The 19,044-nt window shown below is 45.1% G+C and overlaps 1 protein-coding gene across 1 annotated transcript in view; it reads left to right on the top strand.

Annotated features, from left to right (window-relative positions):
* Mical2 (microtubule associated monooxygenase, calponin and LIM domain containing 2) overlaps nt 1-19,044 on the top strand; it is a 206,680-nt gene that overhangs the window by 149,199 nt on the left and 38,437 nt on the right. Inside the window, exons 22-25 of the mRNA XM_077798174.1 lie at nt 302-483; nt 6,011-6,085; nt 10,524-10,678; nt 11,866-13,189. Coding sequence (XP_077654300.1) covers nt 302-483; nt 6,011-6,085; nt 10,524-10,678; nt 11,866-13,189 — 1,736 coding nt within the window. The remainder of the gene's footprint in view (nt 1-301; nt 484-6,010; nt 6,086-10,523; nt 10,679-11,865; nt 13,190-19,044) is intronic.

Raw genomic sequence — 19,044 nt, 5'->3', positions numbered from 1 at the left:
TATAGGATGGGGGGTCTACCTAATAACCCCATCTTAATTTAGTTTACCTCTTTGATGACCCTGTCTCTAAATGCAGTCACCTTCTGAGGTTCTGGAGGTTAAGAATTCAACAGAGGAATTGGGGGTTTCAGACCTCAGACTATGGTGCAGTCCCAGGCTGGGGACTGGGCACAGATGAACTGAACCCCTGACGGATTCCAAGGTCTGCAGGAGGCAAGGATGGGAAGGGCGCCGTGTGGGTGCGTGCAGCGGGTGGGTTCCAGGGCTTCCAGCTCACCCACTCCCTCCTTCCTCCTTCCAGCTCCGATGCAGAATCTGACTATGGCAGCAGCGAGGCCTCCAGTGCAAAGCCCTGTGAAGCGAGAGCCTGGCAGCCAGAATCCCCACCTCTACCCAAGCCCCTCACCCGGCACATCTCCTTGAGGGAGCCTCTGACCAGGGCAAACTCTCTGCAGTGCCTGGAGGAGCTGCAAGCTGCACACGGTGAGCAAAGGGTGCACCGTGCTTCATTCTGGAACCCTGGGAGGGAGCAGGGACCCTCATGGCCTGCCTTTCCTCCTGGAGGCCGGGTGACAGTAGCACTCTCAGGGTGGGAGCTTTGAGGAGGGAGGTTCAAGTGAGGCTGGGGGCTCTGCACCAGGGCTAGCATGCTTCTCCAGCTCTGAAGTCCCAAGTGGGAAAACATCAGAGGGGCCTGGTCCCCTGTTGGATGTCACCAGCTGGCAGAGATAAGGGGGACCCAGTTCCCTCTTACCTGGAACAGCTTCTCCGCTATGACCTGTGTGGATATTGCCTCAGAGGTTCCTCCAACAACCTTTAACCCCTAAAGGAAAGGACGTGGGACCGGCTGCTGTGGGACACTATGCAGCCCTGGGCAGCACAGGGGCCATTCCTGGGGGCATGGGGCTCATGAAATGCACCCAAACTGTGCCTACACAATAATAAGTGAATCTTCAGTGAGCACCTGGGATTTTCCTACCCATGGCCCCATTTTATCCTAGGTGGACCCTGTATGTAGGTAAATAATATAAATCCCAGTTTTCAGGTGAGAAAAAGACCATGAACTCTCCCCCGGTCTCCCCTCCAGAGGATTGAGAACAGGTGATGGGGGCCCACCCTCCGAATTCTGGCCTACTTAGAGCAAGTTGTCTTTAGCAACCCAGTTTGTTTTAATTCATAAAGGTGACCCAGAATTGAATGTTTTGATTCAGTCAACATCAACCTGTGACCAAGTCATCTGACTTGCGGGAAGGAGAGCCAGGGAAGAAACAGGCCAACAAACTTTCCTCCTTCCTTTAGAACCAATAAATAGCCTTTTCTGCTGGACACCAAACTTGTCCTGCACCGCCCTCTGGTGGCCAAGAGTAGAATTTCCACCTGGTCCTCAGAAGCCCTGGTTTCCCAGGAAGAAGGATTGGAGCCAAAGAGAATAGATGCAGATATTTTTAACTTTGAACTTCCCCTTCCATAACAAAGCCAATTTAGGAAGTAGAATGTTCCAGAGAGAGAGAACATAGTTCTAAACAGACAGTATTAAAAAGGGAACACACACAATTGTTCTCCTTGTCCAAGAGAAAAATATATACTGGTTTACATAGTTATCAAGAGTAGATACAACTTTTCTTAATGCTGAACTCTATAGAAAGTTTCTGCTCATGTCAAATAGATGATATCAAGAACTGTTTTAGCTCATATCTTAATGAGTCCTCAGAAAATTTAGCCATAGTTTTCTTAAGGTTGTTTCTCATAGTGCCCCCTGCTGGCAGGTTAGGGTAAGACAGGGAGTCATGGACTTTTGTTTAAGAGACTAAGGTAGTTGGCCAAAGCATTTTGTTTCTGACAGACTAACTTAACTCTAGAATAAAATACCAAGAACATAGAGGGGTGGATAGAGGAATGTTAGACAATCCTTTGTTGACTTCGTTTTCATCAATTATGGTTTCGATCACTGATAGGCCGGACACAATGGTTAAGGTTAGCATCTCTAATGTTACTCTCAAGGCTGATATAAGAAGCTCAACACTTTCCCAGATAATGTAGGGTTGACATCATGAGTGGATGTTATTGAACTCACCTGGATTCTCCCCTGGATAAATGCCTTTAAGGCGGATTCAGAGAAGACCAGACAAGACCAGGATTTTGCTTTTGAAAGATTCCTGGTTGGTGCACTCATGCTCAAAGCCAAAGGGGAGAAACAAACCAAGAGCCATCTCCAGATGAATGGATAAACAAAACACAGCACATCCATTCAAAGCAATGTTATTCAACCTGAAAAGGGAACAAAAATCTGATATATAGTACAATATGGATAAACCCTGAGGACATACACTAAGTGCAGTAAGCCAGTCATAAAAAAGGGTTTGTTTGGGGTGAGAGAAAAGTTTTGGAAATGGATAGTGGTGATGGTTGTTCGGAATGTAGATGTACTTAATGCCACTGAATTATATGCTATCAATTTTTTTTTTAACTAAACAGCAAAACAGCTAGGAAGAGCTTTGGGATTGATGAACAAATAGAGGTCCTGGGAGAGTGGTGGGCTTGAGGGGGCATGTAAGCCTCATACCCCTTCCCCATCCCTTTGTTGAAGTATCACTTCCATTTGGTTGTTCCTGAGTTGTACAACACACTAGTAAACGTTTAAGAAATGGTATTTTTTATGTTATGTACATTTTGCCACCATTTAACAAGAGATTTCCAGGATCACCTCAGCTAGTCAAGGAAGCGCTCATACCCACCAAGTTCTTTTACAGAGCCTGCCTAAGGAGATGGCGAGAAAGACAACTTACATATACCCTGTGTTATGAAAACCATAGAAAACATTACCCTAAAACATCTGTGGGATTAATCTGATTTCCATTGCTGTGACGAAATACCTGAGATAAACAACTTATAAAGAGAAAAGATTGATTTTGGCTCATGGTTTCTGAGGTGACTTGTTGCTTGGCCCTGTTGCTTTTGGTCCTGTGGTAAGGCAGAACATCATGGCGAGAACACATGGCAGAGGAAAATGCTCACCTCGTGGCAACTGGGAAGCAAAATGAAAAAGAGGAAGAAGCCACAGTCCCAATATCTCCTTCGAGGGCACACTCCCCAGTAACCTGACCTCCTTCCATTAGGCACCACCTCCTAAACATTCCACCACCTCCCACAGCCTGGGGACCAAGGCTTAAACATATTGGACTTGGGGGGGGGCATTTAAAATCCAAACTATAATAATCTAGCCCGGTGATTCATATAAATTTTGTCTAGAAGGCATATCCCTGGATCCTCACCATCAGAAAATCAAATTCCATGGGTCTAAAATGGGACAGTATCTGCATTTGGTGTAAGCAACCCAGGTCCATGGATGCAGGTGGGCCTGATCCATACTTTGGGAATCACAGAAAAGCAGCTTCCAGGGGGGCCCACCTGGATAAATTAATTGGGAAATGCATGCCCAAGCAACTCAACGGATGGATCTAGTGCATTGGATTTTTGGACAGAAACCAAGTTGATTTAGGAGGGCAGTCTGCCCCCAAATTATTTTGGCATAGGAGAATTGGTATTTATCCATTTTTTTCCCCTGGCAATAATCTGATAACAGGATGGTCCAATGGCATATGGAGGACACCACCAGTTTTTAACAATAAAATGAGATCATCAGCACCATATGGCAAAATTCTCACCCTCTTACTCCTTTTGCAGATCAGACACTGAAATCCCCCAAATTAAAGTGCTCCTTTAAAATAAGGACTATAGGCAAACATTAAACACACATAAAACATAAGCTAAAAAGAAGAGGACCAGCCGTTCTTTATGCTGCTTAGAGCTACTAGAACTAATCATTGCCATCCACACTCATTGTTTCCATTGTGGTAAAAAAATATGTGCATGTGTGTCTCATAAATAGTCGTGTTGGGAAATCTCTCATTAGTCTTAATCCCTTTCCTTTTTTTTTCCTTTTTAGTATTCAGTGCTAGGGATTGAACTCAAGACAATTGCTAGACAATTGCTCTACCACTGAGCGACATCCCCTAATTTTAGTCATCTCCAATAGGTTCCATTCCACAATGTTAACAGTGGAAGAGAAGCAGTCAGAGCTTTAAGTCGTGGCTGGGAATGTCCCCCGACAGCTCATGTGTTGAAGGAATTGCAGCAAGGTCCACAAGTGGGGCTTTAGGTAATGATGGGATCGTGATGGTTTTAACCTCATTGGTGGATTAATCCACTTGAAGACTTAATAATCCGAATGGACTGCTAGATAGGAACTGTAAGCAGATAGGGTATGTTCGGAGGAAGTAAGTCACAGCGGGTGTGCCCTTGACCTCTTTCTCTCTTTCCTGGTTGCCATGAACTGAGCAGCTTTCTTCACCGTGCCCTTCCGCCATTATGTTGCTGCTTTGCCGCCAGTTGATTATGGACTGAAACATTTGAAATCATGAGCCAAAATAAATCTCTCCTCTAAGCTGTTCTTGACAGGAATTTTGGTCATAACAATGAAGGGCTAACCTAAGAAATCTTATATTTTTCTTGGGTGGTCTCTTGGTTAGGGGTCTGCAGGATGCAACTGTGCTGAACTTGCATGCTCCTCATGTAAAACATCCAATCTGGCAAACTAAAGTGGCTGCACTTTGAGTACCATCTGGTAATGGGGTGTGGGGGTTATTCACCATCCATCCACACTGGCTCCACCTCAGATCCATGGACTTGATTTTGAGGGCAAGCCTGTGGGATTGGAATCCTACTAGAGAGAGGAGACACAAAGCATTTCCAAATGGGGAAAGGGAGGGAGAGGAGCCAAGGGTCTAAGGAGCCCAAGGAACTTGACCTGAAGAAAGGAAGGCCCAAGGTAATGGCTCACACCTGTGTTCCACAGCCTGGCTAGTAAGAAAGCGCTGAGGGACAACCTTTAACTGGCAGGGAATAGAATGTCTAAGACTGGAGAGATGATGGCTGTCCATCATCACCTGAGCAGTGATGGACTCCAAGCTTGTTGGAACATGAATAAGGAAACTGAGGCCCACAGATGTCATATGATTTGATTCTGTGCATGGGAGTTGTCAGTTTTTTGACTCCAGGCAATTGTGGGCAAAGCACACACATGCCCACACACTGGCTGGGCCTTGGATTCGGGAAGGTCTATATTCAAACTTTCCCTGCCGCCATCTTCCCATCCCCAAATCCTTTCCACCCCCTTCCTTTCCTCTCATGCCCACGGACCAGGTTTGTGAGTCTCTGGATGGGCATGGAGCCCATTCTTTCTCTTTGGCTGTGATGGAAATACCTGAGACGGAATCTGGGGGGTCCTCTGTGGGAACTGGGTCCACTTAGATCCCCTCTGCCCACTTTCATGCCCCAAATGGCCAAGACCCCTTTCCTTCCAAATTCAGTGTTCATTTTTCTCAGCTGGTTCTCAAGGCCCAGCTAGGCAGTGGGTCTCCAGTAGGAAGGATACCGTGTACTGCAGACGTGTTTCCATGGGAACCATGCCACAAGAAGGGGATCAAGGGGTCACAGCCATGGCTTGCCCAGAGGTTCTGTTAAAACTGGTTTCCTGGATTTGGGGGGGCTCTGGGAGGAAAGGGAAGGCAGGGGCTAGAACTTTCTGCAGCTTCCTGGTTCCAGAGGAGCTCCAGTGTCCTCTTACATCTACGGAACATTGACACGAGGCCTCAGCTGTAAAGGCCGGCTCTGATAGAAATGAATGAATGTAGGTGTGCTCATCCACACACGGGGAGGCATGTTTTTGTGTATGTGTTTCTACACATGCATGAAGGAGGGCCTATTAACCATCAGTGACACAGAATGATGGCTCATCCTTGGAGGCCTGCTCTGACAGGGGGCAGTGCCTGCCCTGAAGCTGGTTCTCAATGAATATTTAATGAGTGGATGAATGACAAATGGGGTGTGGGGGCCGGGAAGTTTCCGTCAGTTAGAGCCACCTGTCTGCTAATTTGGGGTCAATGGGCTAGAGGCATATCCCCTCTACACATCTAATGGACTCTTGCTCTCTTTTTCTTTCTCACCACAGCTTTGCAACGGGCCAATAGCTTCCAGGCTCCAACTCCAAGCAAACACCAGAACTGGAGAAAAAGATTCCAGTCCAGTGAGTCATATCGAAAGCTCTCTGTGGGTTGACTGGGCTGGACTGGGCTGGGCAGGAGTTGATTCCCAGGCAGCAGCTCTCTCATTCCTTACATGGTGCCTGTCTTCTGTGCCGTGGCCTCCAGGATGTGAGGGGCAAAAAAACAACATGCAGTTGACCTGATTTCCACTGTGGACTAAAGGAAGAATTCTCCCAGGGATTCGGGACTGGCCCCTACTCTAGAATCATGGAGACTTGAGATTCCAGAATTTTACCCAGAAGCAGCCTTAGCAGTGATAGACTCCAAGCTTTTTGGAACATGAATAAGGAAACCGAGGCCCACGGATGTTATATGATTTGATTCTGTGCATGGGAGTTGTCAGCATTTTGACTCCAGGCAATTGTGGGCAAAGCAAGAAAGGAAGCAACACAGACACACACACACACACACACACACACACACACACACACACACACACAGTCCTACTCCTTTTTCTGTGCATCTTGGTCCCAGAGAAGAGCAGAGATGGATGAAGGCGAGGGACCCCACCAGGGGGCGCAGTGGCCACACACACAGTTGCATCCCAAGCTGGCCCACAATCCCAGCCACAGCAGGACAAAGCAGGAACTCCCTTCAGAGGCCCTCAGCAAGAGGCTGGGACTCATCCATTCCATTGCTGCCTTCCTCTCCCCCTGTACCACATTCCCTCTCCAGGCTCGCCTAGGAGAGGAGGTGCAGGAAGGCCTTGGGTCTGGCAGGGTTTACATAATGAAGCATCGTACTTGGAAGGGAGCCCTAGCTCCTTCCTTCTGAGTCAATACTGACTCCTAGCCAGTGAGTCACTCTCCAGCAACCCCAAGACCCACCAGCCCTCATTGGGTCAGGCTGGGACAGGGGCCACCTTTGGAGCTAGACCAGGACTGCACATTTGTGCAAGCTGCTTCATCTGGGGACAATCTAAAATGATGCTTGAATTACTGACGGTGCCCAAGGCAGTGAGAGCAAGAGGGTGGAGGGAATTAAAGCCTTCCACATGTCCTCCTCTCATTCCTGGCCCCAGCCCCTCGGAGGGCACTGGGATCCTTCTCTTGGTGTAGAGTCCATTCCAATGCTTCTGAATGCCACCACTAAGAGGGGCTCAGTTGTGCCCTTAGGGAGTTCCCAGCCTGGGTGAGAGCCAGGGGACTGGTGGAGGCACTCACAACAGTGTCAAGGTGCTGGAGGAGGCACAGGACAGAGAAAGGACTGATACACAGCAGCGAGGTGCCTGGCATGGACCTGGAGACTCAGTCTTCAGTAACCGAAGAGTATCAAGTGCTGATTTTCGTGTACAGAAAAGCTGGTTTGAGAGAAGCACTTGAGTTGGAATTATGAGGAGGTGGAAAAATATATATTATATGGTCTGACCCAGAGGAGGTACCTGTTCCTTGTTTTCTCAGTGAATGGATTTTTTTTTTTGCATGGGGAAGACTCTGGGGATAGAATCCAGGGCCTTGCACATGCTAGACAAGCACCCCACCACTGAGCCATGCCCTCAGCCCTGCTGAATGAATGAATGAACCCTGGAGCTGGTGAGACTCAGTGCAAAGCACAGGGCTTCGGGTTTTCCGGCTGAAGCCCCTAGAGGGCGCTCCCAGACTTTGAGAGGGATTTGAGGCATTCATAGCCTCCAAATTCTGGGAAGCTGCACCCTGAAATCTCAGTCCTCACACACACAAAAAAATCCCAAGCTGAAAGCCACTAGAGCCATCTTTTGGGTAGTAGGAAAAGAACATAGGACGGTCTCCCCAGATGAGCAGCATGCCAGAATGTCCTCTAGGATTCAGAACAAAAGGTCACTCTGGTCAGAGGGCCCAAGAGGAGGTAACGTGGCTTTGGATCCAGGGTGTCAGAAGCTGTGATTCAGGCTCTGGCTTGCTCAACGACTCCTTTTGCACAAAGGAACCCTAAGGGGCAGTAGCACCCAGGACCAAGAATCTTGCAGAGGACAAAGAAGCCAAGATTCCAGGAAAGAACCAGAGAGGAGGGTCTGAATTGGCAAATGAGGAAACGTGAAGAGTGGAGAAATCGTGGCTGGGATGGGTGCATGGCTCCCTCTGGAACGGGCCAGGGCTTCAGCCATGTCTTTACTAGACACCATCTGAGGCATGAGAGGAGGGGACGGGGATGGAACTCATCTGTAGCTAACATGAAGCATTTGTGTCCTGTACCGCTGGGCACTTTTTTGTGTCCCATTTATTCCCTCAACCATCCCCTGAAGCAGTGATAGACCTGAGGAAGCTGAGGGTCTGGTAACCTGCTCAGTGTCCAGCAGCTGCTGTGAGTGTGAAGGGGTGAGGTCCCAGGCTCCTCTTGACCATGTTCTGAGTGAACTCCAAGGCACAACCAGCCTCCAGCAGGTGACATTTCCCATCATCACTCAGCTTGGCTCTGGCTCCACTCGCCCCTTCCCAGACCGTGTCCCTCCCAGGCTGTGGCTTGAATGGCAGCCCAGGGACCAGGGTTGGCCTACATGGGAGCCCTGCTCCCCAACTCCTCAAGCCCTCCCCAAGCTCTGTCTCTAAGACAGGGAGTGAGGACCATGAATGGAGAGAGACCCCCCTGGCCAGGTGGGCTGGGAATTAGAGAAAGGAGGGGGGAGCAGCTTCCAGGTCACGACCTTGTGAACCCCAAGGCTTTTCCAATGGACTCGTGTCCCCAGGTGTCCCTGACTATGTGTCATAAGGTCCCCTGAGACTCCATGGAGGAACAAAAGGGCAGTGTGTGGAGCCAAGACAACTTTTGAAACAAATTAAGGAGTTGGATTCAGAAGATGGCAGGGAGAGGAGAATGAGGGGGCGAGGGAGAGGGGGAGAAGGAATTTGGCAGGAATTTGGCAAGCTGAGGACAGGAAGCAAGGCAATCACTGACTCACGACTTTTGCCTTTTTAGGCTCGAACCATCTCGTTGTGGGCTGAGGTGGGGGTGCCGGTGAAGGGAGGCAGGCCAGCCACCTCCCCTGCGCCAGCTCCTGGCAGCCCATGGCCTGTCTCCCAACAGCTCCTTCTTATCCACCCTCACATCGGCTCTCTCCCCTGGGGTTACCTGTTCCCTTGGAAGCTTTTTGGAAGCCTCCCCTTTGGGGGCTTGTCAACCATGTGTGTGGGGTAGCCATCTTTTCAGAACCCAGATCTGGGATATGCCATCTGACATGCTTGCGTTGGTGTGTGAGGAAAGAAGGGCGGAACACTGGACGTCCAGCCCCGTGGCCACTTCCGCTGTAAGAATGGGACTGGCTGGAACTCTTGGGGATGGTTAGGTATGTGTGGGCACCTGAGGAGGAGCTTCTCATCCAGAGCTTTGAGGAAACTGGGCCTTGTGTTGAGCTAAGAAGGGAGCTAAAATCCAAAGCCTGGACACCTCAGAGGGAAATCTCAATGGGTCCTCTGAGCAGCCATAAGCAGGCAGCGAGACATGGGAGTGACCAGTAGGCAGCCGTCCTGGGGGGTGTCTGGGGGACACCCAGATGTGCTCCCTCGGTTCATGGGAGAGCTGGGTGTGTAAGAGCCCAGGACTGAGGGGCACATCGGCAGACTGTGTGGCATTCAGAAACGATTTGAGTGCAGCTTGTCTGAAATAGTTCAATACGGAGATAAAATACTTGAGATTTCAGATTTAAGACTACTATCCTCAAGGGGGGTAGCGGGGGAGAGAAGCACATGTGAGCGTGGAAAAACTTCTAGGCCACAACTGTCACAATCTGCTCTCCTGAGACCAGATGATGTCAGCTGTCCACAGTGGGAATTAAGCTCCTCCCTGGGCCCAGCCATGCTCCTTTCTCACGCATCTCTGAGCAGATACACTGCTTTCCAGTTTGTTGCCTGACCAACAGAAGCTTGGCAGAGATCTCACTCTGTGTGCTTCAGATGATTTGATATGGCTGTAACCTCCCTCCCTTGTGTTCCCTTGATGGCGCAGCCTGGCCACCTGTCTGAGAGCCCCTTGGGTGCTCGTGAGAGGAAGAGCCATTTCATTAGTCGTGAATGTCTACCCTGTGTGTGCCACGGCTAATGCTTCAGCACCTCGTGGGCAGAAACCTCAGATGGTTTATTGATGAATGACTTAATGTAGCCCCAGCTCTTAACCATCAGAGCTTTAGGGAAACTTAAGGGTAGATGTCTATTTCCAATAAGCTCTGAAAAGTCTAGGTCACCTACCTCGGGAACAATCTCAGGAGTTTGAAACACAGTGGTCCTTTGACTTTTCATCTTGGGGTTCCCTTTGCCCCCAGGGCTCCTCTGCCTTTCTGGGTCCCATTCCTCCAATTCCCAAGATGTGGCCACCAGGAACCTCTGAGTCAGTCTCCAACCCTTCCTCTTCTTGGCTCTGCCTGTAGAACAGGAGCCTCACTGCAAGCCTCGTCTTTTTGCAAGCTCTTTCACAACAGCTCTGTAACAGAAAATGTTCTTTCCTCGGTAGATTTGCCGCCAGTGAACAAAAGAACCCCATCATCTCCAAAAGAGCCTTCTCCTCTTCCTCTTTCTTCCTGGTCTTCTCCTTCATCTTCCCCACCATCTTCTTCTTCTTCAGCCAGTGTCCCTGGGCATACCCAAGATGACTCCTCTCCATCTCAGGTGAGTACAGCCGAGGGCCCTGCACAGGCCTAGGAAGGTGAGCTCCTCCCACCTTCCACACTTGACTCTGGATGCTGTGTGCTCTTAAGTGCCCCCTAGTGCAAGGCCAGGGCCAGAGAGAAACTTGTCAAGGGTCCACTCCAGGCCTTCTTCACAAGTGCCTTTCATGAAAGCTCACCCACTCCCAGAACACAGACTTTGTACTTTGTACCAAGTATTGTACCATGGGACGCAGAGATGCTGGGACAGGTGCTCTGCCCTTGGGGAACTCACAGTGGGTATTAAGGAGCTCACAACTGAAGGAACAGACACAGAGGGAACCTTTGCTAGCATCCAAGGACCTTGGAAGCAACATCTTTCTTGTATAGGAAATGTCATTTTTGACAAGCATGGCTGGACTCTTTCTTTCCATAGGCAGTTGTCAAGCCTCTGTGCCTGCCAGCCCTGTTGTAGGTTCTAGGAAGTCAAAAGTGCACAAGACAGAAATAATGAATGCTCTTGTGAAGGCCCCAGTTCTCTGACCTGCAGGGCACAGCCACTCGTTGCAGAGTCTACTTAGATTCTCCCTTTGCCAAGGGCCAAGTTCCCCCATGCTGGAAGTGGCTACTTTTCTCAGTGGTACAAGGTGTGAAATTTAGAAGGTCACTGAAAGGTCCTAAAGGTCACACTTTTGCCACCACAGCAGAAAGGTAACTGTCACTTTCTCACCTCAAAAGCCTCCAACAAAGAAATCTTGGTCTTGTGATTGTTAGAGGAACATACCTGGGTAAAGGAGGCCATTCGGTAGGACCATGCTTGGGCAAGCCATTGGGGATCTTGCCTTCTGCCATGAGCCTGGCCATCCTTGGGGGCCAGCCATCCCTGTGCTCACTGGCCCAGAAGCTCATCAAGGGCAGCAGCCACACATTGGTCTTCCCTTCTGGCTTCCTACCCACCCAATCCAGGACCCAGAATGACCTTTAATCGGTGTGGATCTAGGGGCTCCAGGTAGATCTCAACAGGTTCCAAGCACCCTCTTAGAACAAAGAGCAGCCCCATGAAATCCTCTGAGGCAAAACCACTTTTGACTTTGGTATCTGAGATCTGGAGAGAAGAAGGAAGTAGAGTGTGGGTTGGGATTTGCCTCCTCCATATAAATGAATGCTGTAAATTATTAGCTAACTGCCGTTTCTGCCCATCCCCTCTAGGTGGCAGCTTACAGTCCCCATTCACAGGCCTCCAGAGGTCCCTCCAGTCCATCTACCCCAATCTTTCTGAGACGAGCCAGAGCCCAAGGAACACCCATGGAAACTCCCCTCTATCTGCCTCATGGTACCGTGCTGGAGCGGGCAGAATACTGCCTGGTGAGCCCCGGAGGAGACAGTGTCACAAGCCCTGTGGAGATGGCTTCTGAGGACTGTGAGGAAGCAGAGGCCCCTCTTGGAGGTACCAAGAGCCTCCACAAAGACCCATACCCCATTGGGCAGAAAGACAGGTGCCTCACACATCAAGAGCAATCTCTCGTGGATGGAAGAGAACCAAGAGAGGAGAGTATCAGACCCAGGAGGCAGCAGGAGGGCAGGTCAGAGCTGGCAGAGGAGAGGAAGTTGGGCTTGAAGAAGTTAGTCCTCACTCAGGAACAGAAGACCATGCTGCTGGATTGGAATGACTCCATCCCTGAGAGTGTGCACCTCAGGGCTGAGGAACCACGTTCCCAGGACAGTCCTGGGGGTGATAGACCAGGCCGAGTGCTGAAGCCAGTCCACCCCTTGACCCTCCCTCGGGCATGGAAACAGACGCTGCCAGCCCAGAGAGAGGCCCAGGAGGAGACACAGGCCCCAGCTGTACGGACTCCAGCAGAGCAAGGTGCCCCACCTAAGTCGCCCCTGCGGCTCATAGCCAATGCCCTCCGAAAGTCCCTGGGAAACTTCTTTCCCAACTCCGAAGGTGGAAAGAAGGCCTGGGCCAAGTCAGAATCCAAAACTTTGCCCACAGATCAGCCACACACCTGTACTCGCTCATTCAGCCTTCGGAAAACCAGTTCCCACAAGGAGGGGGACCAGCAGTCCAGTGGGACACATGTGGCAAGCAGGGCCTCTGCTTTCTTGTCCCTGGGTTCCCAGGCTGCTCAGTTCTCGAGGCTTAACCCTTCTGACCCTGCCCTCCGCACCCATAGTTTGCCCAATCGGCCATCAAAGAGATTTCCTGCACTAGCGTCCCCACCCTGCAGCAAGATGGAAGATGTCCCCATACTCCTAGAGAAAGTGAGTTTGCAAGAGACCTTACCAGATGCTGCTAGGGTTCCAAAGAAAGGAGCCTCACTTTTTTCCTCCCTCAAATTCAAAGACAAATCTTTTGAAAGTTTCCTTCAAGAATCTAAACAGAGGAAGGACATCAGGGACCTCTTTAGCAGCCCTGATGGGAAGGTGCTGCGCAGGGACAATGTCCTATCCCTGGAGAAGCTGGCACAGCCTTTCAGAAGCACCTCCCTGGAACAGGTGGCCCGTCTTCCTTCTCCAGGAGGAGATGCAAGTAAGTGGCTCTTTCCGTATAGAAGTCCACAGTTCCTGATGGTCAGTTAGTTATCCTTGCCTGGGTTAGCAAACAGGCATCGTCACTCTGGTTTGTTTCTCAAATTAAATTCTAAATTTGCTTCTCAAACACAAAAATAGAGAAACTTGAAGTTGAAATTTTTGAAAAAATTAAAATTTTGAAATTAGAACATTGAAAGTGTTAACTAGAATTCCATCCCTTTCTTGCTCATTGACTGTTTTTACTAAGTTGTACATAAAATATAACTTTTTAAAAATTAGCATTATGCCATAGATATTATGCCAATTACCATCTGATTTACATAAATGTAATTTAATAGACTAGAATGTTTTGTGGATACCTTATCATTTAATGAATTATTTTCTTTTGTTTATAGGTATACATGAATATATAAATTATAGGTGAATATATTTCATGTATGGTGTTGAATGAATTTTTATGTATAGAGCTTTTTCTTTCTTTTGAATTACTAGGTTAAACACTTTTCTATATATTTGGTTACCAATGGAAAGGTAGACTTTTTATGTTTAAATCTGATTTTTTAAAATTATAAATTAATATATCAAGGACAGTAATCAAACAACATGGAAATATCTAATAAAAAGCTATATTTATCCTCTCATCACTTCTGTATTGCCAAAGACTTAGTATATTCCCTTAGCAACAATTTAGTTGTTGGTTGGTTGCTTGAAACAAATGGTGATCTTACTATTTCTATTGTCAAGCGACTGCTTTTCTTTATTCTTTTTTTCACTTTTTTATTTTCTTACATAATTTTTATTTTGGAACTTTAGTTTTCAAGTAAAAACAAAATTACTTATCTTCTTTTGTTTCCCAATCAAACATCTATAATATTAACAGAGGCTTTATTTGAAGCCAAGTTTGGGATAAGCACAGACCAGGTTAGAGTATCACTCTGTCCTTTACATCATCTATCAAAAGTTCATGTGTCACAAAATTATATATTCATATGGTTTATAATCAAAGGGTACAAAAGGCACAAGGTGAAAGTCCTTCCTCCCGTCCTTGTCGGTGAGGCAGCCGGACTCTGTCTTGATGATAGATGTTATTATCAGTTTCTTGGCCATTCTTCCAGGCAGAGTTTATGCATTAAGAGAAAATTTACATGTGCTTTCTTTTTCTTACACAAGTAGTAGCATGGTAGCATGCTGCACACACATTTCTTTTTTCTTTTTGTACTTTTTAAAATTTTATCTTGGAGATCATTCCACATTAGTATATAAAGAACTTTCTCTGTCAGGTGAAGCTGGTGCACACCTGTAATCAGGAAGCTGAGGCAAGATGACCGCTGGTTTGAGGCCAGCCTCGGCAACTGAGACCTTGTCTGAAAATGAAAAATAAATAAATAAAAAGGTCTAGGGATGTAGTTCAGTGTCTGGGGATGTAGTTCCGTGGTAGGTACCCTGGAGTCAATCCTCAGTATTGAGGGCTGGGGGAAAGGAACTTTCTCCTTTGTTTTATTGCTGCCCTGTATTCCAGAGTACCTTAATTTATGCAGCCAGTCCCCAAGGATGCAAGGTTTGTTATTTCACATCTTGTTATCACCAGCAGTGCTACATTGATTAACTGAGAACTTAATCCATTTGGCATATGCGCGAATTTATCTGTAGGATAATAAATTCCTAGAAGTGGAAATGCCTGAGCAAAGGATGTGTAAATTGGGAACTTTCGTATTGATTGCCCGGTTGTCCCCCATCCTGGTGTTCAGATCACATTCCCAACAGCCAAGGTGGAGTAACCAATGTGTTCCCCGCCTTCCTAATATTAACCTTTCCCAATCCAATAAACTCAGAAAAGTTGAAATTTCAATGAAGTAACTGAGCCTCTTTTCATATGTTAAAGAGACGTTCATGTTTCTTTTCCTTGTACTGTTGGTTCTGTCCTTTGTCCAGTTTTTTGTTGGTTTGTTAGTATTTTCTTAATGACAGGTAGGAACTCTATTTAAAAGGAAAGAACATTTCTTATGTTGTTACAAATATGTTTTTTTCCAATTTCTTGTTTGTGTTTAAATTTCTTTATGGGTTTTTTTTTGGGGGGGTGCCACAAATTAAATTCAGGGGCACTCAACCACTGAGCCACATCCCCATCCCTATTTTGTATTTTATTTAGAGGCAGGGTCTCACTGAGTTGCTTAGCATCTTGCTGTTGCTGAATCTGGCTTTGAACTCCCCATCCTCCTCCCTAGCTGCTGGGATTACAGGCATGCACCACCACACCCAGCGTTTATGGTGGGTTTTGTTGCATTCAATTTTTATTTTTATATAGTGATTATAACTTTTTATTTTATGGAAGAAGAAAGAGCTTCTTTAAAGTTTATAGAATTTTCTTACAGTTTCATTGAGTCTTTTTGTTTGATCTTTTTTATATTTTAGCATTTAAATATTTACATCAAGAAATTATACTACTATAAAATTTTAATTAGGGTTCCAACTTTATTATTTTTAGATATCTCCCTACTTATCCTAAATAATTTAATGAATAACCCATCTTTTCCTCTCTTATATAAGGCAAGAAGATTGCAGTTTTGAGACCAGCCTCAGCAACTATTTATCAAATATTGGATTCCCGGACTTGTTTTTATTTTCATCCTACTATATTCCATTGAGTTGTCTGTCATGTATCAATACCATACTATTTTAATTATCTCATTATCTCACTTTACTTATTTGTATGTGTGCTTAAATTTTTTTTACATATTTTCTATTAGTAGGGAGAGTATTCTGATCTTTTTCTACAGTGTCCTGGCTTTTCATGCTTGTCTGATAGTCTCTATGAAGTTAACTTCAGCTTGTCTATGTATCAAAAAAACAATCTGTGAGTGCTTTTATATGATTGAGCTGAATTCATAAACTACTTACTTTAAGAAGAAATCACAAACTTATGGTATGAATTGTCTTTTCATATGTTCATTCTTTTTCATGACCCTCAGGAACATTTTAATCTTTATATCAAATAAACCTTGCATATTTATTAAGTTTACTATTAGGTACATTTGTTCTTGCTATTACTGTAAACAATATCTTTCCAGTTTATATTCCTACTTCTTGTGTATATAAAAATTATTGATTTCTGTATAGTAATTTCGTGCCCATTCATCTTACTACATTCTCTTTTCTTGTGTCAAGATTTCTCTAGGTTATTTCTATATCTACACTGAACATAAGCAAATAACCATTTTACCTCCTGCTTTTTAATTATGTGTCTCTTATTTTGTGCCCCTAGTTTCTTTTGTTACAGAATCTCCAGAACAATATTAAATAAAAATATTAATAATGATAATCTTAAGCTGGGGACATAGCTCAGTTGGTAGAGTGCTTGCCTCACATGCACAAGGCCCTGGGTTCAATTCCCAGCACCAAAAAACAAACCAAACAATTTTGCGAATGATAATCTTATTACATTTCTAAACTCAATGAGAATGCTGCTAGTGTTTTCCCATTTAAACATGATACTGGCTTCTGGGTTGACTGAGATATATCTTATCCTTTTATGGACATAACCTTCCTATTCTAATAAAAGTATTTTCAGTCATACATAAATGGTAAATTTTATCAAATGTCTTTTCAGCACCTTTTAAGATGTTTGTATGATTTTTTTCTCCTTAGTTTGATATTATAAATTATATAATAGATTTATGGCTATTGAACTATCCTTGCATTGGTGAACCATTTTATCTTAAGTTCTTATTTTAATATACTTTCCAAGTCTGTTTAGTAATGTTTTATTCTTAAATAAAACATTGAATTTTATGGAATTTTATGTGACTTCTATATGTATTGATTACAATAAGTTGGGTAATGTATTTTCCTGGAAAGATGTGTTCATGTATATTCAATGTGAAATAGTGTGATTTCCTTGGCTTAGAACAGAATGGGAGTGTAGAGAAGGGAATTAGATCTGGGCTGGCCAGCTCTGCAAATAGTGCCTGGGCCTCTCTCTTACAAGAGCCTTGTGTTTCTTAAAGGTGTTTCTAGACTATATGCTAAGGATATAAAGATTTTATCAATCCTACTAAATTAGGCCCATCAGTCTTTTATTTCTTGCCCATTTCAGCAAATGCATACAGTGACACTGCTGTCTCTACATTTATCTTGTGAGCACACAAATTCTGTGCAAAGGAGGAAGAGTCAGATTAAAGTTTGATTTTTTTATATTTTTACAAGAAAACGTTCTAAGTAAATTAAAGATACATGTAAATTTATCAGGATATTTAAATGGCTTAGGGGCATAAACTAATTTCAAGTAGTTACCAATGCCCATCTTACACAATTTTAATGCTAGCTATCATTCTTTTGTATAATTAAAGAAATCCTCCTGAAAACCTTTTTATGTTTATATAAACTTATTGCAGTATAACATCTGTAAAGTCCTTAAATATTATGTCTACAACTGATGAGTTTTTACAAAGTGCACCACTGTGTTTTTGTCTCTGTGGTTAAGCTACAGAACATTTGCAGAACACAGATGCCTCCTCATTCTTTCCTCCCTGTATATACCCCACCCAACAAAGGGATTGCCACCTGACTCCTATCAACTTAGATTATTTTTGCAGCATTTTTGTTTTTTCACTTTAAAAAATAAAATAACTTGATATTGTAGTAGGAAGAATTATGCATAATCTTGTCCCCTAGAGTATGGTGGGAACATTTCAGTCCATCCTGTGATTAGGTTAGGGGATTTTTAAGGACATAATTAAGTCCCAAAACAATCAACTTGGAGTTAATCAAAAGGGAGATCATCCTGGGCAGGACTAACTTAATCAGGCAATCCTTTAACAAGGACTTTCCAAGGTCAGAGACTGGATTCTAAGTCTAAGAGACATGATTTTGCTGGCCTAGAAGAAGCAGTAAACTGTCACATTGTGAGAAGGCCATGAACAGATGGCCTTTGGGAGTTAAGATTGACAGCCACAGAGAAAAAGGACCATGTGCCCTACAACCAATAGGAACTGTATTTTGACAATAGACTGAATGAGCTTGAAAGAGGACATTGAGCTACAGATGAGAACTTCAGTCTAGCTGACACCTTGATGTCAGCCTTGTAAGACTCTGGGCAGAATATTGGTGGAGTCAGGCCTAGACATCTGACCTACTAAGTCTTAAATAATAAAAACTAGGTAATTGTAAAGCTAGGTAATTGTTTGTGCAGTAGGAAGCCAGACAAGTACGTACTCTTTTGTGCCTGGCTATCTTCATTGAACATTGTGGGGGTGGTGGATTTACCCATGTTGTTATGTGCAGAATTGGTTTATTCTTTTTAGTTTCTGTATTTCATCCCATTGTATGAATATTTCACAATTTATTTGTGCATTCTGTTTCTGGGCATTGAGGCTGTTTTCAGTTGTTTTTATTATGAATGATGCTGATTCAAGCAAGCTTATATACATACCTTTGGTGCATGCATGTGTTCATTTCTGTTAGATACTGCCAAAGATAAATTAAGCTAGACACTAAAGTAGTAAGGACAAATTTTAATCAGTAATATACTATTGCAATAGGAAGAAGTTCCAGTATGATATGAAATCAACTTTGATTGCTATAGAAGTCAATGGGGTGCCTTACAGGGAGAATGAGGCAGGGTGGAAGGGGCTCAGTAGAGTTAAGGAAGTAAAAATTTACAAGGGCTAATCTGTATAAAGACAGACTAAGCTAGCTGTGCCTATTAACTGGCAGTTAAAGAATCTGTCTTCCAACAGAGACTGGGAGACAGTGACCCTATCCTTTGTAGTGATTATACTTTAAGGGAATGGCTTTCATGTCCTTGAGAAAGATGCTCTTGAGTTGAAGGAGACACATAGACATCTCAAAGGGACA

The sequence above is a fragment of the Urocitellus parryii genome, chromosome 4 (genome assembly GCF_045843805.1).
Source record: "Urocitellus parryii isolate mUroPar1 chromosome 4, mUroPar1.hap1, whole genome shotgun sequence".
NCBI classification, from domain to species: Eukaryota; Metazoa; Chordata; class Mammalia; order Rodentia; family Sciuridae; genus Urocitellus; species Urocitellus parryii.
The sequence above is the reverse complement of the archived record's forward strand: the minus strand, read 5'-3'. Positions and strand labels throughout refer to the sequence as shown.